General features: G+C 46.7%; 1 protein-coding gene across 1 annotated transcript; it reads left to right on the top strand.

Annotated features, from left to right (window-relative positions):
• The first annotated feature begins 3,012 nt into the window (after nt 1-3,012).
• FZD6 (frizzled class receptor 6) lies at nt 3,013-26,067 on the top strand. The gene is made up of 6 exons (XM_009898207.2): nt 3,013-3,426; nt 19,158-19,354; nt 19,688-20,705; nt 23,245-23,393; nt 24,758-25,186; nt 25,691-26,067. Exons 1-6 carry the CDS (start codon nt 3,247-3,249, stop codon nt 25,845-25,847), a joined length of 2,130 nt encoding a protein of 709 aa, XP_009896509.2. The 5' UTR covers nt 3,013-3,246; the 3' UTR covers nt 25,848-26,067.
• Nucleotides 26,068-27,917: the final 1,850 nt, after the last annotated feature.

Here is a 27,917-nt window from a genome sequence, read left to right as displayed (position 1 = left end):
TTCTAGAGAGCTCTGCTGCCATTGCCATGAAAATGCCTATAGGCTCAGTCAGTGAAACTAGGAATTCAGTAGAAGCCTGCTGGACTGTGACTCTGCACTGAGCATGTCCTGTCCCTGCAAGGTTCCAGCATATCCAATGAGCTGATGGTGTTCCTGGAGCAGAGAGCAACTCAGCAGCTTCATCAAAGGCTGAGCAAAAACTTCCCTGGTCCAGCTTCTGCAGACATGGAGTGGGGAGACTCTCTTGCACGGTCCTGGTGCTCTCACTGCCAGCCCTGCACAGTGTGTGCCCCAGGAAAATCAAAATGTACTATTCCTAGCACAGGAAAGGAGCTACTGGGAGAGACCAGAAGCCAGCTGGAGGATGAGAAATGAGGCAGTGACAAAGGGCAGTCCAGGTGAGTGTTTTCATACAGTAGAACACATTAACTTCCACAGCCTGCAAACAACATTTCATTTAACATCACCTGCGAAACCTGCTGGGAAAAGGTTAGTCACCTTCTGATTCAGTTGTTTGTTCACAGAGTAAATTGAATTCCAGCTATCAAATTGCTCCATTTGCTGAAATGGCAGATATATGTGGGTCTGCAGCAGGGAGCTATAATCCTCCTCATGATTCATGCAGGTGCTTAACCAGCAGTCTCAAGGGGCTTCATCGTTCTGTGGGGTGACAGGAAACAATAGACAGAAGATCTGCATGAACAGAGAAAGTTTAGATGTTTGTGGTCCTCTGAACAACCATGTGCAATTTCACACTCCACCATCCATGGGCAGATTCTCTGGGTAAATGTGCTCGCCCCTGCAGGGACTGGTTTAGCCATGGGTTCTGTTGTCATGAGGTATTAGGTTGGACTTGATATCTCTGAGGTCTTTTCCAACCTGGTTGATTCTGTGATTCTATGATTCTGTGACTACCCTGGGGCATACCAGCAAGAAAGGCAGCACTGCCTGAACATTACCAAACCAACTCTAAACCTGGTTTGCATGTCTCAGCATCTGGTGTTTCCTGCTCCAGTCCTGGAACGCGGAGCAAGTTGCATGGCTGAGCAGCAGCCTGACGGGCCCTTGGGTGGCTCCACACAGAGAAATTCTATCATGTCTGCCTAGTCTATTGTTGAGCCTCACTAGCACAGGCCTGTGTTTGCAAACACAGCTAAGTGCTACTGTTCATGTACTGGACTGGCATGTGTGGTCTTAGCCTGCAGACAGAACACATCCTTCAGCCGGGTCTCTGGAAGACAGCAGTAGCCTGAGCATCAGTGTTACTGCAGCACTCCTCCATCTGAACATTCCCTTTCATTTCTTCTCACCTCAGCATCCCTTTTCTTTGCAAATACCTGAAATCACTTTCCTTTTTTCCATTAAATGCAGTCATTCCACATGGATTTCTAGCAGCAGCTTTCTCCTCGGTCTTCCCCTCGTGTAACAAGTGCTCACAGCTCTCCCCTCATGAGCGTTTGGGACTTTTGCAGGACCATGGTGGTGAAGGGCACAGCCACCAGCTGCTCTTGCAGCTCCTGCAGAGCCCTCACATCCATTGCAGTGCCCTTGCTCTGCACCTCCTGCAGCAGTGCAGCTGGCTGCAACCCAGACACTTGTTTGGCAGCAAGCCTCTGAATTGCTTCCACAGGCGGGACAAACTCATACTGTAATGCTTGGAGGTCTGTGTTAGTATTTCATGCAATCATAGAATGGTTTGGGTTGGAAGGGACCTCCAAAGGTCATCCACTCCAACCCCCCTGCAGTCAGCAAGGACATCCTCCTGTAGATCAGGTTGCCCAGAGCCTTTTTGAGCCCAGCCTTTAATATCTCCAGGGATGGCGTCTCAACTACTTCCCTGGGCAACCTGTTGCAGTGTTCCACCACCCTCATGGTGCAGATTTTTTCCCTAACATCCAATCTAAATCTGCTCTTCTCTACCTTCAAAACATTGTCCCTCGTCCTATCGCTACAGACCGTTGCAAACAGTCCCTCTGCAGCCTTCTTGTAGCCGCGCTAACAGGCAGGTCGCCGTTAGGGCTCCCTGGAGCGCAGGTCTCCAGGCAGAACAACCCCAGCTCCCTCCAGTGTATTGCAGAGCTCATGGTGAGCATTTCCACACGAGGCTGAGCGCCGGGCACTGCGGGCAGAGCTTTCCACGCGTTTCCACCTGTGCGTTCAGACCCCAGAGCTTTCTCACCCGCCGGGGCACGGCGAGCCCTGTGCGCGCCCCCCGGGACCGCGGTGCGGGGGCCGGGTGAGGCGGGTCACGGCTGCCGGCGGCGGAGCCCCGTGCAGAGAAAGCCTCCCGCCGGCGAGGCCCCGGCTCGCACGGAGAGGCGGAGCGGCACGCACCTTCCCGCCCACCTCCCACCTGCGGACGCCACATCCTGTCGGTGGCGCGGGGCGGTTGGCGCCATCGCAGTGCCGGCGGGGAGGGGGCAGCTGCCACCGGGCTGGCCCGGTGGGCGTGCGGCGAGGCAAGGACACGCGTGTGTACCCGTCCCGGGTCGCGGTGAGTCCTCCTCGGAGCGCCGCCCGGGGGCAGCCGCCGGAGGGGGAAAAGCGTCCCGCCAGGAGGCGGGTCCGGGTGAGGGGGCGGCGGGGGCGCGTCCCGGGCGTGGCGGGGGATGCGGCGCCGAGGCCGCGCCCGGCCAGCCCCGGCTGCTGGGCCGACTTCTGGGCCGGCTCCCCGCCCGGCTCCCCGCCCGGCCCCGCGGGCGCCGCTTCCCAGGGCGGGGCTGGGAACCGAGCGCCGACGACGGGGCGGTGAGAGCAGCGGTGGCTCCGGGGCCCGGGCGGGAGCGGCGGGCGAGGCGGCGCACCGCGGGACGGGGAGCGGCGGGAGTGCGGGCTGCGTCCTGTCGCGGGCCCTGCGGGGTGTGCGGGAGACGGGGCCGGCCGCGGGCGGAGCGGAGCGGGGGCCCGGCGGTGCGGGCCCGGTGGGGCTGCCCTGGTGCCTCAAGGCCTTCGGGGAGCCCGAGTTCCGCCTTCCGACCAGCGGTCGCCTGGCTCCGCTGCTAACCGCTCTGTCCCGTCTTCCCCTGCCTCTGCAGCTTGCGGGCTCGGGGAAGAAGGGATTTAGTTCCGTCGGGGTCAGCCAGGATGGGGAAACACGGCAAGAAGCAGCGAGGAGCCTGACCGTCCGTCTGCCTTACTGCCCGCTGGAAGGAGCGGAGGAAAATGTGCGTTTTTATCCCGCTGCAAAGCCGGCCCGTCTGACTGCTGAGAGAGCTGTGATGTGCTGAAGGTGGAGATCCGGACGAAATGGGAGCGCTCACCTTCTTCGCGACTTGCGCTTTGCTTCTAACTCTGGTGCGAGGACACAGCTTGTTCACCTGTGAGCCAATTACTATCGCCAGGTGTTCAGGAATGCCTTACAATATGACTTTTTTCCCCAACGTCATGGGGCACTATGACCAGGACACGGCTGCTCTCCGGATGGAGGTAGGTTCTGCTGCTCCAGTATGTAAATAAACGCTGGGAAATAACCGGTTTTGTCGTTGAGAAGTGGTTTGTGGTGTCTGTGGCACTGAATGACGAGACAGGTAATGTTCAGGGACTAGACGTTTCTTTAAATCTTTTTGGAGTGTGCTACAGCTGCTGGGTTGTAGAAGCGCTGTGTAAGGGAGCTATAGACACCCTTCCTTCCTTTCTCCCCCTCCCTTCCCCCAGTGGATGGTGTGTTAAAGTGGGAGAGGAACGAGTGTAGCGCAGCAGTGTGCCTGCTCAGAGCTCTTTGGCAGAGCTGATGACAGTTAGCCCCGGCACCTCACTGATATGCAGAGCAATTCTTCAAATTCTCTGGGGCCGTGGTTTGTGATCTCCCAGACTGCCTGAACTCGAGCAGTGCAGAAATAATGTTTAGAAGTTGCTCTTTGATCCTTTCCTAGCTCATGACTACTAAGGAGCGGTACCTGAACTAATTCTTAGCCCTGTTCTCCCATTATGGCTTTGGCATTCTGCTGTTTTCTCGCTGCATAGTGAAGCTAAGTGTTTTGGTTTGTTTTGTTTTGTTTTTAACCTGAAAACACTTTTCATATACGAGGGGACTAATATATGGCTCCCTTGAGAATATGCCACCTTGTGGAAAGGCTTTGCCCTTACCAATAGCTGTAAAAGGGCCAGAGCCTCTCTGGGTGAGAGGCTTGTAAAACAAGTTTTAAACCTGTTTTAATCAAGGCTTTTCAGTGGCAAGAGGAGGGGAAACATCTTAACTCAAGTCTTGAAAAGCTTACTGTCGTGCTGTGCAGAGAGTGAAACAGAAGTGAGTTGAAAACTGAGAATTTTCTGGTGAAATTAATTATAGATGGCATTAGAGGTGGCTACTGTTACTCAGATCTTATTTGCATGTTCTTTACCGAGCTTGGAGGAGGAGCTTGGCTCACTTGCCAAAACACACATTTATTTATTTATGAATGAATTCCTGGGTTTGGCCTCTAGCTGCCAGCCTGGAAGGGCCCAGGCTTTGATCTTGTGTCATGTTTCTCAGCCCAGTGTAGGTGTAAGGGAAATTCTGGTATTGAATTTTAAGACACTGGTATGCCAGCCATGGAGTTCAGCTGCAGATCTTGGGTAAATTGTAGACTTTTGAAAGGGAAGGCTTCAGTTGTAAAGTCTGTGGAGTGTCTTGTCATTGTTTGTCAAGAATGCTTTCCGCAGTGTCTGATGCTTTATCTTGTTAGGGTTCCTACTTGGTGTATTGTAACTACCACTGTTGAGCAGCATTTGTCAGTGTTCATGCCTTCCAGTCCTCCTTCTGCTCTCACAGCAGAGGCCACAGAGCTATTCTTATTAGTTTGCTGTGGCTTTTCTGAGCTGCCAGTAACTTGTTCCTAGTGTGTCCTGTCTGTGTGGAGGGTCTTCCCTTTGTGGCTTAGTTGCTCTCATGCAGCTCCTTGTGTGGTAGTGAGAAGTTTTGTTGACCAGCTGAGCTGGTCTGGCAAAATTTAATGTTGGGGGGCAATTTCCAACCCACCACAGCATCCTGTCTCTTACAATCACCTCTCACTACTGCAGTGGTTGATGTCGGCTCAGCCAGCTGACTGGGTGGAAAACGAGTGTCTGTTAGGATTTGATTTCCCTGCCCTGTTGCATCTGCTTCCTGGGTGTCCTGTCATTGCCACTGTCTGGCCTCTAATTTGGAGTACCTCACTACTCTTGTGCAGACATTTCTGAACTGCCTGCTGTGCATTTGTGCCGATCTGCCTGCCTCCAGTTGTGATTCAGCAGCGACCACTTGGGCAGACTGAATGCTTTTAGACAGCTGCTGTACCGGTGAAAGGCTAAGGAGGTTTCCTCCCATTCTGTATGTAGCTTGTGGTGTTGAGTCTGTTGCTAATTGTTAGGCTGGACTTAGTGTGGTAATCTTAGTGCTGGTTGTTGCTGGGCCACTTTTTTTCTGAGGGGAAACCCCTGTGTACCCATGTCACTTACACATCTGGATGTGATTCCACACGGTATTTGCTAATGGCTTCAGTGCAGTTTGTGGTTGGTTGCAGCAGGGAACCTTGTCAGGTTTGTTAAAGGGGGCTGCTTTTCAGGGGACTTGGTGTTGCAGCAGAGGAGGAGGAGATACTGACTGCTGGAATATCATTTGATTCCACTTGGCAGCCATCAGGAGGCAGTGGGTTGGGAGATGGAGGCTAACGTCTGTGGTTTTTAGGAGCTTGAATGTTTCTGTAATTGCTGCTCTAAACTTTGTTCATACCAAAGGAAGAATTTTAATAGTATGTTGGCTAAAACATCTTTCTTGTGATCCTCAGCAGGAATGCTTAAAGGCTTTGTTTTTAAATTCCATCTAACTCTTCTCCCTCCCCTCTCCACAGCCTGTTCTCAAGACTGGGCATGGTCTTAGGATACAAACACTGGCTTTTGAGATTGAGGCTTGTCACATTTTCCTCACTTTATTGTAACTGACTTGGAGCAAGCTGCTTAATCATGCAATCCTAGGGTACACCGTAGAGGCCTCTTCAAGAAATCCAATTATGCTGTGCAGAAAAGGCCTTGACTGGAGTCCTGTTTTTTGCTCCTGTCCCCTCTGGAAAATTCTTCCTACTACTTATTTGGAGGGTTTAATCCCAGAAAGAATGAACATTTATTAAAGGGACAGGTTTCCCCTGAAGGTGAAGTTCACTCTCCAGAGTAGAATAGAATTTAATTAACCAGGTTGGAAGAGACCTTTGAGATCATCGAGTCCAACCTATCATCCAACACCATCTAATCAACTAAACCATGGCACCAAGCACCCCATCAAGTCTCCTCCTAAACACCTCCATGAATGATGGTAGCTCTGGGCTATGTCCCACTCTGAAGGCTCTACCTGTGTGTGGTGCTGTGGGGAGTCCTGTGCAGCCAGCAGAGCTGTACTTTCCATCTGCTGGAGCACAGAAGCTTCTGCACAGTTCCTCTACTTTTTGGAAGGGTGTTAAACTGGCATTTCTGAGGTGGTGTTTCCATAATAATACTGCAGGAAAGGATGATGCTGAGCCTCTGTCAAGGTGGCTGTTGTCCTCCAGGAGATCAGATTATCCATGGTCTTACATTTCTGCTTCACGTATCAGCTCTTCCTAATGGTGTGCTGTAAACCAGAGCACTGAACTAATTAGGGCAGGAAAAAAGACTGACTCAATCTTATGGCCTCTGTTATGAGGTATTCTGGCTAGGTAGTCCCTCTGGGGATCTAATTTTTCTGCAACAGAAAATTCATACTTTGCAGTGGCTGCCTCCATCCCCTCCCATTTAATTTGTTCTTTTTTTGTACAGAGCTTTCAACTTGGCAGGCTGAGTTTAGGCTACTTGAGTTGTAGTTTCTATTTGGATTAGTTTTGGGTATGCAGCAAATACTGACTTTTAGGCAAGTAACACCTCTGTGGAGTGAAGGTTTGGGTATGTTAGCCACACAGCTACGTAACAGTGGAATCTAGTTATGTGTAGATGCTTACCACATCTGTATCTCAAAGCAGTTTAGCAGTAACACTGCTCATGTTACTGCCTGCTTGGATTGGGAGGCTGAAGATCTAATGGGGTTTGCCTGATGTGGAAAATGGATGGACACAGCAGAATAAACAGGTTCATTATAGCTGTGCCTAAATAGGTGTAACTCCACCTCATGATCATCATCCACAAGCCCAAGGCACTTCTAATTCTGAAGTGATTCCTACTTCAACTATCCTGGAATAGGTTGTCAACATAGGACACTGTTCCAGCCAGGCAGGGAATATTCCACTCTCATAACTTTTTGTTCCTATCTCTTAATCTGTTCTGCTGCAGTTCTGGATTTTGTCCACTGTAGACAAGCCCTTAAGACTTCCTGACCTGGGTAAGATCTATGGCTTTGTGGAAACACAAAGGCAAAAGGCTTGCCAGTGAGTTTTTAGAGCAGACTATACAAAATGATGGAAAGGGGCCCACAGAGAACAATAGAACCTCAGAGGGATTGGAAAAACTGTTCAGCAGTGAGTTTTTCCATTCCAAGCCATGACCACGTGCCAGAATATGGATGTGCCTGTGGAGAGTTCAGTGCAGCTGGCTGCAGCAGAGGGAGAACTTGTGTGAGAGCTAGGCTCAGGTTAAACCAACAAAACCAGTTTGAAGTGGATTAAAAAGTACCTTCAGAGGCTTAGTACTGAAGTTCTGCAAGTTGAAATTTTTAATGTAATAATTTGTTTCCACTCAATTTAAATTTGCAATTAATTCAGTATGAAGGTACTTCCAAAAAACTGGAAACCTGGTGTCTGGGAGCTTTAAGATGGGAGGTGTGTGTATGCACCCAGGGAGGAGGAAGCTGTTTCACCTCTGTAGGTTGGGAGCTTGGGGGAAATAAGTGTTGTTTTGTGTAGAAGGCTGTTCATGGGATGTTCTGCAAAGTAGCCCAGGTGTGAAACCTCCACAGACAGGCATCCTGCCTCTCCCTCTTGCTCCATATGAGCAGTGCTCGGTGTCATATGTGAACCACTGGCATGTAAAACTTGAAGCTTAAATCTCTCTGCTCTGAAATTTTTGGTAGCCCAGCTTCCATTAGGAAAGCAGTCAATATTCTCTGCCTGCCTGGAGTCCTCTTTTGTCCTTGATGCTGTCTCAAAGCCTCAGTTTGAGTAAGGCTGTATGGACATTGACTCGATGAAACAAGCACAGTGGGCTCTCCAGTTAGTATTTTGCTGTTTCTTTGTCACTGGTGTGAATGGGCAGAGGGGCTGGTGTAAAAGGTGGTGAATGCAGCATGCTGTTCATCCTGTATTACTTAGGACAAGCTTGAAGTGACAGTCACAAAAGATGGTGGTGGTGAAGCACTGGATGGCAAACTAATTTTTTTGCATGGACACTTCATATGGCTGAAGGGAAATACAAAGCAGTGTGACTGGCTCCTGTGCTGCCTAAGTCTCTAGAAATGCAGAATAGTTGGACATTAATAATTGCATTTTGAGTATCACCATGTTGCTTGTAGAATGTTTTGGCTAAGGAGTCAAAACCATGTGAATTCTATGTAGCCGTGACTTTAGTTGTCCACTTGCAAGTTGGATGTGATGTTCAGGATGAGAGCTTGAGTGCAGGATCTTGTCTTGTGGTTGGTAAAGACCATACAAAGGCAATTGTCCAGGAAAGGCCTGCATGGGATAGAGGATGTGGTCAAATGGCAGTGCTTAGTTTTCCCATGTGACAATTTCTAAGCCTACTGCTGTGGCATCTGTGCCTACCCAGTTCCAAAGGAGTGTCTGCACCACAAAGCTTGCTGCCTCTTGCTCTCTCTCCCTGCTGCTGATTCACCAGCCCTTTGGGGCAAGTAGGGTTGCTTTGTCTCCCCTTCCCTTTTTGGGCCTTTCCTGTGCATCGTGCACAGCTGTGGTTGCTACATCACAGGCATGATTTGCTTGCCAGAGGAGAAGATGATTATGCCTGCCCTCTGCTCCTGAACCACGTAATGGAGGTGAGAGGAGGCTTGCTTGCTTTCTGCTTAGCTGTTAGAAGAAGGGAGGATGTTCAGGGCAGCATAAGAGCTATGTAAGGAGCTCCTGCAAATGAGGAGAAACTTGCTGTGATAGAGAGGCATAGGCGACAGGCATAGGTACTTAGCATGTGCAAGACAGAAAGGATGCCCTCTTACAAAGACACTTGCTCCTTTCCATCCTTGTAGTGAGACAGACAGGAGGTTTGTGGGGGATAAAGTTAATCATCCATCTTTCTTCTGCTTAAACTTCTGATAGATGAAGTTGGGGGTGAATACCAGTTATTGATAAGGATGGAGGTCTCTCTAGGATTGAGCTGACTTCTTACAGGCTGTGATACATCTGTTCCACCAGTTGCCACTGTACTTCAGTTGTTTGGCTGTTCTGGAGGGAGGTGGAAAGTTTTCTGCACAAACTGCCATCCCTATCACATGTCTAAAGCCTCCTTTACCAGCTGTGCAGCAGGGTGGGACAAGAATTGCTCTGGTCTTTTTCCATGTCCTTGATGGGCCTGTCCACGACTACTTACACAGTAGTGTTTCTCAGTCTGTCTTCACCATGCCACCTCAGCTGCATGGTGACCTCTGGAGATCATCTGGGCTTAACTACTCTGCTGCAGCAGGTTGACCAGGACCTCATCCAGGCAGGTTATTTCTTCCTTTCCTTCCCCCCCCCCCCCTTTTCCTTTCCTGCAATAAATCTTATTAATAAGCTCTTTTGAAAAGTATTGGAATACTTGCTCTTCAGTTTGCTTCAGAATAACTTTAGCGACATGTAATATTCCTGTTTCTAACCTGTGCTGTGGTTAAAAAATACAGGGAGAGGTGTGCTTCTATTTTGCACTTAAAAATGCTTAAAGGGAAAACATGGAGCTAAGGTGTTTCACTGGAGAAGAAATTCTGTAGTTGCTAGCTAACACAAAGCAGTCTGGAGCCCACAGGAGTAAAAAGCAGGGCAGGCTGTGTAATCTTGCTGTGTTATGTGTCTGTGTGTGCTGTCCATGGCAAGCTTAGTGCCTGCCTCTGGTGTTGGATAGTTCTTTGGGGCTTGCTTACTGATTAATCTTCTTGTCAGCTTTAAAGAGCCAGTGAGGAAGTTCAGCCCTGAATATATACATCATGTGCTGCACGTGCAGGGGTGAATGGTGGTGAAGAGTTTGCAAATACACTCGTGATGTTGCTGCCAATACATTGAACATTCAGATGATGAGTGATTCTGCTCACTCAGCAGCTGCACAGCCTGGGGGCTGAGCTGCTGCCTGGCCAGTTGAGCTTCAGGCTTCTAATGAAGTTCTGGCCCGGAGTCTGCACTGCACAGGCTTTTGCCGGCTCGCTGGTCAGTCCCTGAGCCTCTGGAGTTCACAGCACAGTACTTTTAAGACCCACTGCCATCTGACTGCCTTCTAAATGGAGATGTTTCAGGTGCTGACCAGTTGGCAGCTTCCATAGCTGTATGACCATGGGAGGAGCAGACTGCTGGGAACAGTTCAGCTTAGTAACTATTGCAGGTGAAGCTGTCCCCAGGCTTTGCTCAGAGCCCTTTGGAACTCCAATGACATATATTGCCTTTGCTGTACGTTGGAAGGACAAAGATAAAATCTCCTCTCTGCAAACATCTTTCATTGTGGAACAGCATTGCTTGGACCTTTGGGGGGTTGGTTTGTTTATTGGTTGGTGTTTTGTTTTTCTCCCAATCTCCTTGAGCTTCTGATTGTTCTTGAATAGGAGCCTTCAACTATTTTGTCTTTTAAACTGTGGAGGGAACCCATTTTCTTCTCTGCAACAGACTTCATTCTTCCCTTTGTAAATCCTAAGCTGGTAACATCTGAAAAGTGTTTGACAATCTTTAAACTAAACCTGACTGCATTTCCCTTAATCCTGTTGTGAAGCTGCAGCAAGTCATGCTGCTCTGTGTAAAAGCAGCTTATTAAGACAAGTCAAATCCATGTGCTCTCACTGGTTCTCTTTTACCTCTGTCAAATTGGGATGCACTAAAGATGTGTATTAAACTTACACATATTCATATCTAAACTCTTGTACAGCTATCAGTGCATTTGAGTCCTGAAGAACTTTTGTTGTAGAGGAGTCACCCATGGAGTTTTAACTGAGGTCAGAAAATACAGATTATGACAGATGCTTGCTGCTGACAGCAGTAGTGAGTTACTGCCCACAGGTCAGGTAGTGACATGGAATATGTGGGCCTCCAAATTAGTTCATTCCATCTTCACTGGCAGTGTAAAGGATGGTTGACATTGCACTAATGTTCCTGAGCTGCACCCACATAAGCAGCAATTTCTAGCAGACATGTAGTAACAGGACACTGGCACTTAAACTGCCTCAGCCTCCTGCAAAGTAGTTTCTAAAGCCTTACATACCAACTCAAAAATGTCTCCCACTTGCCTTTGATTCAAACCATCAGTGTAACTTCCTATAGGAAGAAGCTGTTCTATTCTCAGCCCTGCTTTGAATCTAATTGGACTTGAAAATGTCATTGTTCATTTGGTTTCACAGAATGTTAGGGGGTGGAGGGGACCTCCAGAGATCATGGAGGCCAACCCCCCTGTCAAAAGCAGTTTCATTTGTTAGGATATCAATTTATCATAACTTAATAAATTGTGCATGCATTAGGAATCAGAGATTCTTGGCCTCTGATTCACTGTGACTACCAGCAAGCTGCCACCCTTGCCAGCCCATCCAGGAATTGGATGAAGGCATTAAGCCTCTCTGGGTGTGATGCTAATCTCATTTGCATCCAGTCCTGAATAACTCTGTTGAAACAATAGTGGAGGGTTAAATCAACCATGCCATACTTGTTTCACTGGTTTTAACTGAAACAGATTGGCATGAGAAAAGTGGCTAAAGATACTGTGAAGATGAACTGTTAGATAGCTCTGGTGAGTATAATCAATGCCTGTTTCTCCTGAGACTATAAACACCATGGTTGACAGTGACCATAACACAAGGAGGACATGGACCTAATGGACAGGGTACAGTGGAGGGCCACAAAAATGATCAGAGCACCTCTCCCCTGAAGACAGGCTGAGAGAGTTGAGGCTGTTCAGCCTGGAGAAGAGAAGGCCCCAGGAAGACCACCTAGCAGCCTTCCAGTACATGAAGGGGGCCTCCAAGAAAGCTGGAGAAGGCCAAAGGCAAGGAGCAGTAGGATGAGGGGCAATGGGTTTCAATTGGACTAGATTTAGATCGGACTTCAGGACAAAGCTCTTTACTTTGAGCACGGTGGAACACTGGGAGAGGTTGCCTAGGAAAGTGGTAGATGCCTCATCCTTGGAGATACTCAAAGTCAGGCTTGTTGGGGCTCTGAGGAACCTACTCTGGGTAAAGATGATCTCCTCACTGCAAGGAGCCTGGACTAGATGACTTTTCAAGGTCCCTTCCAACCCAATGCATTCCAGGCTTCTGTGAAATACCACATAGGGAAGTGTGAAATGTATTGTGTTTGGGTTTTGAGCTTCTACTTTCATTCTGTAGTGACCCTTACTGGACAGTGCTGGTGGTTTGAGTTTGCTACTGTAAATTATTAATCATTAATTGGTAAGGATTAATCATTAAAGTGTCCTGCAAGGGAGGTGGAGTTGATGGTCCTTACAGGTCCTTTCCAAGCTGAGATATTGTGTGATTTAATGATTAATCACTTAGGTAAGGTGGTTTTTCTTGTACAGGATGTGGATCCTCAGGACAGGTAGATATCTGGGGGGCACAGTGTAGTATCTTTGAAGAAATGTGGATTTAAGCCCATTTTAACTACCAAGATTGAGTAGAGCCGTGTAAGGGACAAGGCTGTAAGGTTGCTGTAGGTCACAGGATGGGTATCAAACCATGAAACAGATGCCCTGGCTCAGCTTTGAGACAGCTGATGTCTCTCATTGCTTAGCTTAGTTTACCTCAGTAGTAACTGGGTTAACTAAGCTAGATGCTTTAACTTGGGGGCTAGACCTCAGTGGTTAGGAGTGGTTAGGTTGTTGCTCTCTTGAATAGCTGGCTTCAGTGGCTGAACAAAGGCTCTGTGCCTTTGTGTATCTCGGCAGTTCAAGGTGTTTCCTGTCCCACAGTCAAAGTTTGCTGTGGCTGATTGCAACAAAGACCTCAATATTTTGAGCCACTGTTTTCTGTATTATGTAAATATTTAGGTGACATTAGTCAGCAGCGTGCAGGGGAGCATTTCCACTTCCTTGGCTCTGGCATACACGAGTAGTTCTTGTGCATCCTAACCCTGGAGACATCTTTTCTCTGGGATAACACTGAGATGAGGTAGGAGAGAACATCTGCATCTGTCTGCCTGGGATAATGAGCTCGTTTCTGTTGTGCTTTGGCCTTGTAAGCCTGTTAAGCACAAACAAGAGAAGCGTGCTGAGCATGAGATTCACATCAGCTGTGGTGGCTTTACAGTTGCTATGAGCTCACTGGGGGGTTGTATTTGGTTGGATTGCTGGGGGTCTGTTTGGTTAGCTTGTTGCAGGGTATTCTAGTTTGCCTCAGGATTACTGGGTTTTGTTACCTGCTGGCAGGAAGGTGATTTTAGGACCTACTGGCTTTGTGAGGCTCCGTTCTTGGTTGTGAAAGAGTCTGGTTTCACCCTGGGTTTAGTGCTGCCATCACCCAACCTCTGTGTTTACATCTCCCTCATCTGATGGGGCAGTGGTTGCTGATGCCAGACAGGCCAAAGAAAGGCCTTTGGCTCCTGGAAGAGCCTATTTTGTGTGGTTGTGCCACCTGAACTTCCCAAAGAGAAGAGGGCTGTGGTATTAGGTTCTGAATTTTCCAGACTTGGGTGCTCAAGGTATCTGTGTGTGTGTGTGTGTGCAGGTTGCTCAGCTAATCACTTGGGTAAAGAACAGCTGGTGGTTGGGACACTCATGGTCCAGAGAAGGCAGCCTTGAAGCTACTGATTCCTGCTGCCAGTGAGCTTGGGATCTTGGCTTTACACTTTGGGGGTATTTTTGCCTACAGGCTGTGGAGCTGGAGGAGCAAATACTTTAGTTTTGATTTAAAATACTTCACTTTCATGGTTAGTCAGGAAATGCAGACCTATTCTTTTCTGTAGTGAAACATTTCCAAGCTGGCTGGCTGGGGAAAGTGAAGCCCACTTTTGAAGGCTGGCTTAGCTCCCACTGCTTATTTTGCTATTTTTACATTTAAAAGTAGGCAGTTCCTGAAAATGAACCTGGGCTTTACAAATCCCATTTGTGTGTGCTTAAGGCAGAGTTTTCCACTTAATAGAGTTGTGGGTTTTTTTTGGTGGAGGGAACTCATTGCCTGTGAACCTCTTGGAGTTTTCTGAGGGGCATGGCTTGAAAGGGCTGATTCAGCCAGTCTATTAGACTTGAAGTTTCCAAAAGGCTTTGAGCAGCTTGTGTTGGTACTTGCAGGTGTCAAAAGGCAAATGTTTTTAGCAAGCTGAAAGAAATATTGTAAAGAGCAATTACTCTTGGCAGCCAACCCCTTGGACTTCACTGGTTAGGTCACACCTTGAGTCCTGTGTCCAGTTCTGGGCCCCTCAGGTTAGGAAAGATGTTGAGATGCTGGAAGGTGTCCAGAGAAGGGCAACAAAGCTGGGGAGGGGTCTGGAGCACAGCCCTGTGAGGAGAGGCTGAGGGAGCTGGGGTTGCTTAGCCTGGAGAAGAGGAGACTCAGGGAAGATCTTACTGCTCTCTACAACTCCCTGAAAGGAGGTTGTAGCTAGGTGGGGGTTGGTCTCTTCTCCCAGGCACCCAGCACCAGAACAAGAGGACACAGTCTCAAGCTGTGCCAGGGGAGATTTAGACTGGATGTTAGGAAGAAGTTTTTCACAGCAAGAGAGATTGGCCATTGGAATGTGCTGCCCAGGGAGGTGGTGGAGTCACCATCCCTGGAGGTGTTTAGGAGGAGACTGGATGGGGTGCTTGGTGCCATGGTTTAGTTGATTAGATGGTGTTGGGTGATAGGTTGGACTTGATGATTTTGAGGGTCTCTTCCAACCTGGTTTGTTCTGTTCTGCTCTATTCTACTCTGATTACAGTCTGAACATAGCTTTCTTCATGAAATGTTGCACTTCTTGTTATTTATCTGTTAACCTAGTCCTGCATTTAGACCAAGTACATTCTTTAAACAGCAGTGTTTGGCCAGTGCTGTGGTAAGACTCTGGCAGACACTTCAATTTGCTTGTCATTATTTGTCTCTGATTCTTGGGATACTTCAGCTTTCAACTGCCTTCATAGAACAGAAACTGTTAGAATGGCCAAAGTTTGGTTTATGCCCTGACTTTGTTCACCAGACATTGCTTCCTTTTGTGCTGAGGTGCTGTGCCAAGGCAGTGAGCTCAATGTGTAACAGCCTCCTTAGCTGAGCTGGAAAATGCTGTTTCAAGATGGTAAGTTGCTTATCAAAATAGCTGGTAAAATACCTCTGTAGATAAAAAGTTGGTTTCATAGGTGGCAATATAGTTTTGTTTTCTTGTAAATTCTTACTTTCTAGCACAAACCCCAATAAATTGCTGGTTTACCTAACTCTGCAAAGGGTTTTCTTTTTATTGCAGCCCAGAACTTTATTTTTTGATGACTTTTATGCACTGTGACCAAAAAGAAGCATTCATAACAACTGAGCCAATTTCCACCATTTCAGAAGTAAACTCAGTTTCTATAGGTGTTACATATTACTACTCCAGGCTGTTTTTATTTCATCCCAAGTGCCAGGAGGAAGAGAGTTTGCATAAATTAACTCTTGGAGGAAAGGGAACTTAATCAAAAAGAAAGCAAGCAGTGTCACTGTGCAAAGGGAGCAGGATTCATTTAGGGTTAACTCCTGAGTGTTTTTTGGTCATCTGAAGCTTCACAGCATTTAGGAAATAATCCAATTAATGGGACTGGAGCATGATGTGCCAGAACTATACTTCTCCTTGTCATGAAATGCTCAAGCCTAGGTCTCCTGCAAAGGCAGCTCCAGAGCAGCCATCCAAAGGCAGGCTCAGACTTCTGAGCGCCTGCTGTAATGACATCTGCAGATGGAGCAGACAGCTGCACTGCTCTGAAGGACACTGCCAACATTATTTTGCCTTTTTTTTTTCCCAGAAGGGATTTCTATGCTCTGCCTTATCCTCTCCCTCCCCCTCCTCCCCACACACTCCTGTGCTGCTTACAAAGGCCCTTTGAAGATTCGCAGTTACTCCGTTTTGAAAGGGAAATCTTATTTGCCGGTGGATTTTCAGTAAGAAGACTCTTTGGGCATGGGGAGGGAGGAGAGAGGGAAGTAGGTAGGTAGGTAGATACAGTCTGGGGTCAGAGTGGCTGGAGAGCAGCCAGGCAGAAAGGGACCTGGGGGTACTGGTTGACAGTAGCTGAACATGAGCCAGCAGTGTGCCCAGGTGGCCAAGAAGGCCAATGGCATCCTGGCCTGCATCAGGAACAGTGTGGCCAGCAGGAGCAGGGAAGTCATTGTGCCCTGTGCTCAGCACTGGTTAGGCCACACCTTGAGTCCTGTGTCCAGTTCTGGGCCCCTCAGTTTAGGAAAGATGTTGAGATGCTGGAAGGTGTCCAGAGAAGGGCAACAAAGCTGGGGAGGGGTCTGGAGCACAGCCCTGTGAGGAGAGGCTGAGGGAGCTGGGGTTGCTTAGCCTGGAGAAGAGGAGGTTCAGGGGAGACCTTCTTGCTCTCTACAGCTACCTGAAGGGAGGTTGTAGCCAGGAGGGGGTTGGTCTCTTCTGCCAGGCACCCAGCACCAGAACAAGAGGACACAGTCTCAAGCTGTGCCAGGGGAGGTTCAGGCTGGATGTTAGGAAGAAGTTCTTCCCAGCAAGAGAGATTGGCCATTGGAATGTGCTGCCCAGGGAGGTGGTGGAGTCACCATCACTGGAGGTGTATAAAAAGAGACTGGATGAGGCCCTTGGTGCCATGGTTTAGTTGATTAGATGGTGTTGGGTGATAGGTTGGACTTGATGATCTTCGAGGTCTTTTCCAACCTGGTTAATTCTGTATTCTGTAGATAATTTGGGGTACTTAAAGGCTGACAAAAGTCAGGATACTATTCTGGACTCAGAAGTTAATCCTTCCTTTACCAGTCATTGGTGACTTTGCAGTGCTGGGTCAAAGGTTGGAGCAGACACTCTTGAAGGTCTCCTCCAACCAAAGGTACTCTGAGTGATTCTGTGTGTAAGTAGTTGAGAGACACAGCTGTTAATGGCAAAGAATAAAGAAAATTCTTCCTAAACAAAAATCTTTATCAAAAGCTTTGCCCACACTGAAAACTTGCTGATGTCCCTGTTTATCAGCACATTTCAAAGCCTGCTAGGTATTGTTTCACCTTTCCTGGTGCATGAATTTGACCTTTAGCTGTGATATGGAGATTGCTCTACCCTGGAATACAGGCAGCATTTAATCAAAAAGCTTCCCTAAAAAGGACTTAGGCTGATGTGGTCCTGCAGGTGGATTTCACCCTTAGGTGTGGGTCATTTCCCCCAGAATGGTGGTTAAGTTAGCTTGTGCTACTCTCATGAGCTGGATCAGGAGTGTGTGTGGCACAGGACAGTGGCAGCAGCTTGCAATGGATCTGAAGGTTGGGGCTTGGGGCATGTTAGAAAACCAGCAGAGCTGAAGCCTTTCAACACATGTATGCCCCAGCAGCCTCTCTGCTTCCCTTCCTTTCAGTGTGAAGCCACAGGGCCCACTTAGAAGAGCAGGAGTGTGCTTGATGACGCTGTTAGCACCTCATCGTTTGCTTCCCTCAACGAGCTGCCCCTATTCAAGGCCTGCAACAACAACCAACCACTTCTGGTTTAACTCATTCTTCTGAATAGAGAATAGGATAGAATGGGATAGGATAGAATGGGATAGGATAGACCAGACCAGGTTGGAAGAGACCTTTGAGATCATCAAGTCCAACCTATCATCCAACACCATCTAATCAACTAAACCATGGCACCAAGCACCCCATCCAGTCTCATCCTAAACACCTCCAGTGATGGTGACTCCTCCACCTCCCTGGGCAGCACATTCCAATGGCCAATCACTCTTTCCATGAAGAACTTCTTCCTAACATCCAGCCTAATATAGTCATCTTTTGACAGCTTTACAAGTGCCATACATAACTGAGGGATGTGCTCAAAAATCTCGCTGTATCTAGGTATTACATGGCCTTAAACTAACACTTTAGCCAGGAGAGAAGCTGTGGCTCTTCCTTTTTCTGAAGACCAAAGTTTATTAATATTCAGAATATTTATCCTGACAGTAAAACTATTCAAATCATTTCTGAAATCAAGAGTGTTTGTCTGAGGCTTGCACACGTGGCTCTGTTTCAGCTAAGATAACTTTCCCTAATGATGGAGTTGATTAAATGTGGAGAAGAAAAGTGGTTTGGCTTTGTTTGGGTTCTTTTTTTGCTTTAAAAGCAGGTCTGACTGTAAGTAATGGATTGAATGAATTCAGGGGGGGAGGAAATCGTGTTGAATTTCATTGTGTGAATTCTCAAGTGAGAATCAGTCATCAGTTACTCGCTGCCTGGTGCTTGGAAATAGAGGTAATGAGAATCTCAGTCATGTTGAGATTTCTCAAATGCAGTGGTTAAAAAAAAAAAAGGAATAATAATAATAATAATCTTTATACCTCATTAAGACAAGAAAAAAAACACAATCCCAAACCTCTCTAGCACGAGAGAAAATGATGAGTGTAACATACCAGTCAGGACTGAATATGTGATTTAACAGAACTACAGAGACAAACAACCATGGAAAAATCCCAGGGCATTTATTCAGAAGCTGCCAGGTGAACACAGGAAGTTAATGTTGTGGAGTCTTCTTCTCTGGAGGCTTTCAAGGCCCATCTGGATGTGTGTCCTGTGTGACCTGTGCTAGATGACATGCTCTGGCCGGGGGGTTGGACTGGATGATCTTTGGAGGACCCTTCCAACCCCTAACATCCTGTGACTGTTTAACCCTATTTTTTCATAAATCTGGGGCTTTCACAACAGCTTGCAGGCTTCTAATACTGTCAGATAGGAAAAATCAGATTTGAATAGTTGCAGGTTGTCCCGAGGCAGGGGCTGGGCTGGAGGTGTTAATGGAGCTTCTCACTGCTCAGGCTGCTGCGTTTTGCTCTTTCACAACTGCTGAGCACACACTTCTTTTCTCGCAGCTTTTCAAACCTCCAGGGAAACAAACGTAAGCCATAGTGATGAAAGTCAGTTTTGAGGCCTTGAATTATCTTTTTTTGCCAAAAATTACTAACCTAAGCCTTTTCCTTTCCCACAGCCTTTTCTTACGCTGATGAATCTTCACTGTTCACCAGACGTCCACACATTTCTCTGCAAAGCCTTTGTCCCTGTCTGCCTGGAGCAAGTGAATGTGATCCACCCTTGTCGAAGCCTCTGTGAGAAAGTCTATTCTGACTGTAAGCAGCTAATGGACACTTTTGGCATCACTTGGCCTGAAGAGCTGGAATGTGCCAGGTGGGGTGTTTGTCATGTTGATGGATGGTGGGGGTGATATGTTTCATACTGAGTTGAAACGCTGAAGGCAGAAGGAGAACGATCACCGTGCTGGAGCTTCCTCCTCCCAGGGAACACACACTGCTTATGCATAGGACTGTCTTTTGATTAAACCCTTTCCCTTACTGAAATGACCACCTGCATTGCCTGCTTGTGAGCTTCTTTTTTCCCCTAGCAAAGTTCTGCAGCAGTTCTTCTCGGTACTCAAATCGTAGCAAAGAGAAGTCTTCTCCACCCTGCATGTCTCTGTGATTCTGTATTAAGAGATTTCCCTTCTCTGTTTCATTTCTGCAGGCTAACAAATTGTGATGAGAACGTTCCAGCCACTGCTGCTGTGACCACAAACGTGCACGGGGCTCTGAAGACCCCCGGGCAGACACGAAGGGACTATGGCTTCTGGTGCCCGCGACACCTGCACACGGCCGGCGGGCAGGGCTACAAGTTCCTGGGGATCGATCAGTGCGCGCCCCCCTGCCCCAACATGTACTTCAAGAACTACGAACTGGATGTTGCCAAGAGCTTCATTGGCATAGTTTCCATCTTCTGCCTCTGTGCTACGCTTTTCACCTTCCTGACTTTCCTGATTGATGTGAAAAGGTTCAGGTACCCAGAGAGGCCAATCATCTACTACTCCGTCTGTTACAGCATAGTCTCCCTGATGTACTTCATTGGATTTTTACTTGGGAACAGGACAGCCTGTAACGAGGCAGATGATAAGTTAGAGATAGGTGAAACGGTTGTTCTTGGCTCCCAGAACAAGGCCTGTACTGTGCTTTTCATGGCTCTGTATTTTTTCACCATGGCAGGCACTATCTGGTGGGTGATTCTGACCATCACTTGGTTCCTGGCGGCGGGAAGGAAGTGGAGCTGCGAGGCCATTGCCCAAAAGGCCATGTGGTTCCACGCGGTAGCCTGGGGCATACCTGGGTTCCTAACCATTATGCTCCTTGCCATGAACAAAGTTGAAGGGGACAATATCAGCGGAGTTTGTTTTGTGGGTCTCTATGATGTGGATGCCTCTCTGTACTTCGTGCTTCTGCCGCTGTGCCTCTGTGTGTTTTTCGGCCTCTCTCTCCTCTTAGCGGGTATCATTTCCCTGAACCACGTCAGGCAGGTCATACAGCACGACGGCAGGAACCAGGAGAAGCTGAAGAAGTTCATGATCCGAATTGGGGTTTTCAGTGGTTTGTACTTGGTGCCTCTGGTGGCGCTCCTGGGATGTTATGGCTATGAACTGGTGAACCGGAAAATCTGGGAAACGACCTGGGTGTTCGACCACTGTGACCAGTACCACATTCCTTGTCCTTACCAGGTAAGCAGCAGCTCCCTTTAGAAGTAATACTGGCAAGTTAATTAACAAAAACCCCCTATGCATCACCCTACCTGCCATGCAATTAGGAAATGATTTTCACCTTAATTAATCAGTTTGAGAACCTGCAGCGATTAGTTGCTGTTAAAGCCCAAACCAGAGGTATGATACTTTTGCCTTGACATTTTTGACTAATCAAATTGATGGCACTCAGCAATTTAAATTCCAACTCACAGCTCTGAAGGGAATATAATAATCTTGATGCTGCTTGAACTTCACGTTCCACATCTTGTTGGGGGAGAAGATCAGGCTTCACAGTGTCTGTTCCTAAAAGCACTTGTTCAATATTTGGGTGCCTAGCTCAGTATTGAAGTACCCAAGGTGAATTTTCCTCAGTCTCAATTGAAGCTGAAATAATGATTCTTGGCAGTGGAGTCTAAGTGGGATTTTAAGTGCTGTTTATAACCACAGATTTAAACTCGCTTTCCTCCTTCGAAGTGTAAAGCACTTGAAACTGCAAAACAGACTTCTGGTGTCTTTGTTCCCTGGCAGATGTCATTTGCAGGCTGATTTTCAGTCATGTGAAGAAATCTTTAGGAAAGCCTAAGCAAACAAACAAGAAAGCCAACCACCCCAACCTCACTTTCAATTGCTGAGGTGTTCATCTTTAGCATTTGACTCCTTAAAAAAGCTTGGAAAGGCTTTTAAAGGAAATCTGCCCATGTTCAGTACTCCTGATGGATGAAATCTTTAAGTACATAAACCATGCTGCAATTGCGTTTCTGGTTTGTTCCTTTCCATTTAAGAACAAATACAAACAAAGACACCAGCACTAAGAGAAATGCAAGCATCAGTTTCATTGCTTTGTACTTACCATCTATGTTTTTACTGCAGTAAAGTTAGTGTTAAAAGGAGGAGTATCAGCACAGGCATTCTGGGATGAGAAGGCTTGATCCTTCTCCATACCCAAACATCCTCTGTATCCTCTCTGTTGAAGTCAGTGTAAGATGAGAGCAGCACAGCTCCCAGACTTCTGTTTATCTTTGCTGCCATGACCATTCTTAACAAGTGCACTTGTTTTGCACTGAGCTCTGTGTCAACCTAAATGCCCCAAAGTATAGAGAGTTAAAAAAAAACCACCCAGAAGGGCTTTTATGCTTAAAGAAAAAACCTCCTCAGTTGTCTTTTGGTGCTTAGATATAACAGGTATAAGAGCATGTGTTGTCAGCCTTTAATGCACCTGTTGGAGAAAGTAAACAGCAACAGGGAGTGTTAGGTAAAAACACACTTAATGGGATCTGTGCCCTAATAAACAACAGTGTGTGCTAGCTGTGGGCTAGCTTAAAGTGGGGTACTCAGCCTTGGCTCACCTGAGGTAGCTTGTAGACTTGTGTTACACTGGCTACATCAAACCCACATGGAAACAAACTTCAGTTAAAGTGTGCAGTGTTACCTAGCTAACAAAAAGAATGACTTTCATCAGTGGGGCTGGCAGGTAAAGCCAGGGAAGGTGAATTGAATTGGTAGCGTGGGAGCAGAGGATAATCACCTTTCACTGAGTTAAATGCCTCAACTCCTGTGATCCTGTTCTGCAAATGGATGGATTAATTTTGCAACAAACAGAGGACTCCTAAGCAGTTCCCTGCGGCTCCATGAAGGTGCTGGCTAAGCTGATCAGCTCCTGACTCATCCACTTACTGGTTCCCTTCAGCTGAAGGGATAAATCTTAGAGGCACAAACTATTTGCTGAGGAACGTGGTTACTAATTCCCCCCTCAAAAAAACCCTATCTTTGCTTTCAGTTGAAAAGAAAACCCATTTCTTCTGACTAATCTCCTCTTTGTGTATTCAGCTGTAGGCATGACCAAGGTCTGACCTGACTGTACATGCCTGACGTTTGTCCAAGCCTCAACAGCCAGGATGTGGTGGTTTTAGGCTATGCCTTTAAAATGTAGTTACAGATTTTGAGCAGAGAAGTAGGACAATGTAAATAAATCACTGTTGGGTGTAAAAAGGAAAACTGAAGATCATTCTAAACAAATTAATTGGAGAAATGTCTAATATGGGACTGGCTGTACCCAAACAATTCTTTCTCTTTTCTGATCTCTGCTTGCTTCGCTCGGGAGAGATTAATCTGCTGCTGGCTGACCTTGGCTGCATTGTTTTGGCTAAGCCTAACCACTGCTTTCTCTCTGCTCCTTTATCCTTTCTGGACAGGGGTTGGGGGAGGCAGTGGAACAGCTTCCCTGGTGTCTTTGACCAGGGGGGAGGTTGTGTCGTTTGCTACTTGTAAATATCTGTATAATCCTGTAAATCCTGTATATTTTGCACATGTTCACTGCATTCCATGGTAGAGTGTAGTTTTGTTTGTGAATACAGCTTCCACTTGCTTCATACTGAGCTGGTCTGGCAAAGGTAATACTGGGGGGGGATTTCAAAAGCAAATCTCTTTTACATCATCCCTTTGCTTTCTCTGTTTAAAAAAAAATGAACCAGGGAGTTTATTTTCTTCTTTCCATTTACTGCCCTTGCTTTTCTTCTAGGCAAAAGCACTAGCAAGACCAGAAATATTTCTGTTTCTGATGAAATACCTGCTGACACTAATTGTTGGCATATCTCCTGTCTTCTGGGTGGGAAGTAAGAAGACCTGCTCTGAGTGGGCCAATTTCTTCAACAGGAACCGCAAAAGAGAGTAAGAACAATTCTTCCATTCCTCTAGACTGTAAACCAAGTTGGATTCCAGACATGAGTCTTTAAATGCAGCTCAGGTGATCAGTGTTGTCCTCAGACTCTGGGTTTTTGGAGTCTGAATGCTGTGTGTGGGCATCAGCAGAACTCCCCCAGCGTCTGTGGAAGTTTTACACGTGCAGGGTCCTTGTGACAGCAGGTTCCAGAAGACTGAAAGTGTTCCTTCCCTCTGCTGATTTGTTGGTTTGGCTTTTTTTCTCCTTTCCTAGAGCAGAAAACCTCTTGTTGTGTTTAACATTGGCTAATACATCTCTAGTCAAAAGAGGGAAGATTGTTTCAGCCAATCAGTTTAGATCCTTTCACGTGTTCTGACTACTTCATTTGGCACAGTGCTTAGTTGTGTTTACCATCAGGCAGTGAGAGCATCCTCTGCTTTTCTCCTCTGCCAGCTTGGCTTATTCCAAAATGAATTTTCATGACACTCTCTTCAGTGTTGCTTTCCTTGTATGAACCTTCTAGTCCTTATTTGTTCTTCCAACACAGAATAATCCCATTGTAGTAAATGTATATATATGGATTTAAACAGCTGATTAATGGCATCTCCATTTGTTGCAGTTGTCATTTTCCCCCTATTCCTTTTTATTCCTTGATCATTTCTTTTTAGATTCTCTCTGTTACTCATAAATTTTATTCCTGTGGATTTCCCAAGGCAGCAGTCCTTAAGCTCCTTTTATTTCACATCTACATTCCTTGCTGGTGAGCTTACAGCTTCCTTTCCCTCTCCCTTCCCCCCCCCACTTTTCCTGTGTATTTTCTTTTCACTTCAGATGTTAACTGCTTTCAGCTATAAGAATCTAAAAGTAATTAAGCCAGTTTTATAATGCTTACCTTTTTTTCACATGAGCAAGGTTTGCTCTGCAGAAAGTTAATTTGGTAATACAGCTGCTGCTGACCTCATCCTGCTTTCCTCTCTTAGATAGTTAATCTATTGAAGTCCTCTCCTCACATATGCTCTTTCATTTTCTCCCCCCACTTGTGTTCATTTCCAACCCTGGTTGTGTTTAAAGGTCATTTAGATGTGGTGCTTGGGGATATGCCCCTGCTTGCTGCAGAGGGGGTTGGACTAGATGACCTTTGGAGGTCCCTTCCAACCCAGACCATTCTATAATTCCATGAGATGGTTTAGGGGGTGAACTTTGTGGAGTGGGGCAAATGGTTGGACTTGATGATTCCAACCTGTATGATTCTGTGACTACTCTCCAGCTCAGATTGCATCACTGGCTGCTATTGTTGTTGGGTGTGAAGCTGTATGACGTGCTGCCTGAGCTCATCCTTTTCATTTAGCTCCATGCCTGTGTTTCCTTCCAGCCCCATCAGTGAGAGTCGCAGAGTGCTGCAGGAATCCTGTGAATTCTTCTTGAGGCACAATTCCAAGGTTAAACACAAAAAGAAGCACTACAAATCCACTTCACGCAGGCTGAAAGTAATTTCCAAGTCGATGGGGACCAGTACAGGTGGCACAGCAAATCATGGAACTTCTGCAGTGGCCATCACTAATCATGATTATTTAAGCCAAGAAACTGTGGCAGAAATTAAAACCTCTCCAGAGACATCTGAGAAAGAGCTTGAGGCAGATGGAACATCAGCCCGAAGAGTGGAGGAAGGAGAAAACAGCGGAGATCAAATGTTACCTGGTTCTAAACTGACTGTGGATCAGGGGGAGAGGAGAAACAAAGCAGACAGCACATGTGAGATGAGTAGCTTGGCTGAGAGCATGAAGAGAGTAGGTGAAGGAAGGTAAGGCTCCTTAACCCAGTCCTCTGCTTATGTGCATTACCAGTGCTTCTAGCAGTTTTCTTTCTTCCCCCCTGAAGGATCAGGGCTCTGACACTGCACAGGTAAGCATCAGGAGCTGCCAGGAGTGCTGTAGTTCTTACAGACTGTTTTATGCAGACTGTATCTTTAGCACATGGGCTGGTTTGTGTTTCTGTAGGACTCTTCTGTGAGAGTTGAGTGCTGGAGCTTCAGCTGGGAGGATGTTCCTGTGTTTTTGAACAGTGAGCCTGAAGGAATCCATGGCTGCAGTGCCCTCATTCTCAGAGGGGGCAATTCTGCAAAAGAGCACTGGTGCTCCTGAGCTTGGAAAAGTGTACAGAACTCTACTGCATTCTCTTGGCAGGAAGACAATTTAAGATACAACTTTGTTGCTAAAAATATGTTGTGGGTTGGTTTTTTTTTTCCCCAGGGTAATGCACTGTGCTTAGAATTTACCTCTTGTCTTTTCTTTTTCATTGCCTACAGGATCACTCCTAAAAAGGATTTTGTTGAATCTCCTTCGTTACAAAGCAGCTGTTCCCAAATCCCTGAGGTCTCACAGGCAGCTTCTGTACCACTGCTTGTCTACTCTGCTTCAGACACCAGAAGAGAGCTGGATTCAGGAAACAGTTCAAACCTTTGAAAGGCTGAAATTTTCCATGGACACTTTCAGTGCCTCAAACTGATAGGGATTCTGTGTTACACTGGAAAGAATGGATATCCTGTGCCTTACTCTATAACACACATACCTTGCTTTGCACTTAAGGAATGGTGTAAGTACTGTATTTTAGTCCTATCCAGGAATAATGGGAACTAAAGTAGGACACAGCTGGATTGACAGGCAGTCATTTAAGACAAAAGATACAGATGTAGATAGATACAGGTATCTCTATAGATCTAGATCTACAGAGATACAGATCTATCTATAGAGATCTATTTGTAGAGATCTATATCTTTTTCTTATAAGAGATGTAAGGAAATCTTGTATCTTACTAAAATCCTATCCAAGCTTACTCCTAATCTATTACTATTCCAAATATAAAGAAGACTTCATAGTGAATTGCATTAAAATAATGCTTAGGAAGCACTGTTACTTTTCAAGGCATAAAAGTTCCATTTGCCTTTTTTTAATGTTTTTTGGAGGGGAAAAGAAGTTATCTTTTAAGTTTTTATTCTCTCTTTTTACTACCTTAAACAGCAGCATCACTTCAATAAGGGATACAGGAATTTATCATTCTAAATGATGTGTTGTGATGTATCCAATCTAGCACTGTCTTTGGGTAGCTTGTACACTGAATAGGAAAGGGAATTGGGAGTTGTAATGATTTATTTTGTACATAGAAGTGGATTTTGTACATAGCTGACTGCATAAGGTCAGTGTTTAGAACTACTGTGTTGTATGTACTGTACAAACCTGGGAGAGTTAACCTGCTTGCATTAGGTTGTCACTAAACCCAGCAGTCCTGCAGTGGTCTGACAGAATCACAGAATGTATCTGGTTGGAACACACCTGCAAGATCATCCAGGCCAACCCTCGACCCAGCACTGCAGGGTCAGCACTAAACCAGGTCCCTAAGCACCAGGTCCACACAGCGCTGGAACAGCCCCAGGGATAGTGACTGCAGCACTGCCCTGAGCAGCCTGTTCCAACGTTTAAGAACCCTTCCAGTGCAGAAATACTTCCTAACATCCAGCCTGAACCTCCCCTGGTGCAGCTTGGAACCATTTCCTCTAGTCCTGTTGTGTGACACTAAGGAGCAGAGGCTTCCCTCTCCTCACTCCAGCCTCTCTTCAGGGAGCTGTAGAGAGCAATGAGGTCTCCCTCAGCCTCCTCTTCTCCAGCCTGAACACCCCCAGCTCCCTCAGATGCTCTTCATAGGCCAGGTGCTCCAGGCCCTCCTCGAGCCCTGTTGCCCTTCTCAGGACACACTCCAGCATCTCAATATCCCTCCTACAGTGAGGGGCCCCATGTCACTTAGTTCTGAGTAAAGCAGCTTGTCCCTTTCTGTATAAGCTGCACCATACACTGTGCATTTTGGGGCACACCTGGTCAGCCATCTGTGCACCTTGTTACAGGGATAATCTGTTAGACACAGCACTGCTTCAGGAAGATGCTTCATGGAGCCCCTCCTGGGGTGGTGTTCCAGTGCATTGTGCCAAAGAAGGAAACACTTCACACCCCTGGTGGCTCTGGGGCCAGGACTTGAGGTATACACTGGAGTTCTGTACTGAGCTGCACTGAGGGTGTGTTTCACCTTGTTCTATGCAAGTAATCATTTTTTTAGACTCTGTAGAGAGGTCTCTTGCAGAAAATCAGCTGCTGAGTTATTAACCTATAGGGCTTGCTTAACAATGTATTAGTTAAAGGAAGACCTTCATACTTTTTCTACCCAGCTTAGTTTTCTATATGCTGCAGGAATGTGTTTTCTTGAAATCAAAGAGGCCTTAATCCAGGTGGCCTTCCCTGTGGTAGGGTGGCTCTCAAGGGCAAATACTACTGATGTGGTTGAAGATTTCAGTCTTTGACTCTTGGCAAATCCTGGCTCCAGTGAAGTCAATGTCATTTATTACTTGAGGTAGCTAAGCCAGGATTTTGCTGTTTTCTAGAGCTGTGCATTTGTGAAACTGTTCAGTGCCTTGCATGTGATCATTGATCAAGAGGATTTGTCAATATTCTGATGTTTATGCAGAGAAGTTGTTGGTTTCCAGTTGG

This window comes from Dryobates pubescens, chromosome 14 (genome assembly GCF_014839835.1).
Source record: "Dryobates pubescens isolate bDryPub1 chromosome 14, bDryPub1.pri, whole genome shotgun sequence".
NCBI classification, from domain to species: domain Eukaryota; kingdom Metazoa; phylum Chordata; class Aves; order Piciformes; family Picidae; genus Dryobates; species Dryobates pubescens.
Note: the sequence above shows the minus strand (reverse complement) of the source record. Positions and strands in the feature narration are given on the sequence as shown.

What these genes read in the sequence shown, in the direction of transcription:
- FZD6 (XM_009898207.2), top strand. Translation starts at nt 3,247, where the DNA reads ATGGGAGCGCTCACCTTCTTCGCGACTTGCGCTTTGCTTCTAACTCTG. An exon ending in CGGCTGCTCTCCGGATGGAG is followed by an intron (nt 3,427 to 19,157) that starts GTAGGTTCTGCT and finishes CCTTTCCCACAG; the next exon opens with CCTTTTCTTACGCTGATGAA. An exon ending in AAGAGAGTAGGTGAAGGAAG is followed by an intron (nt 25,187 to 25,690) that starts GTAAGGCTCCTT and finishes CATTGCCTACAG; the next exon opens with GATCACTCCTAAAAAGGATT.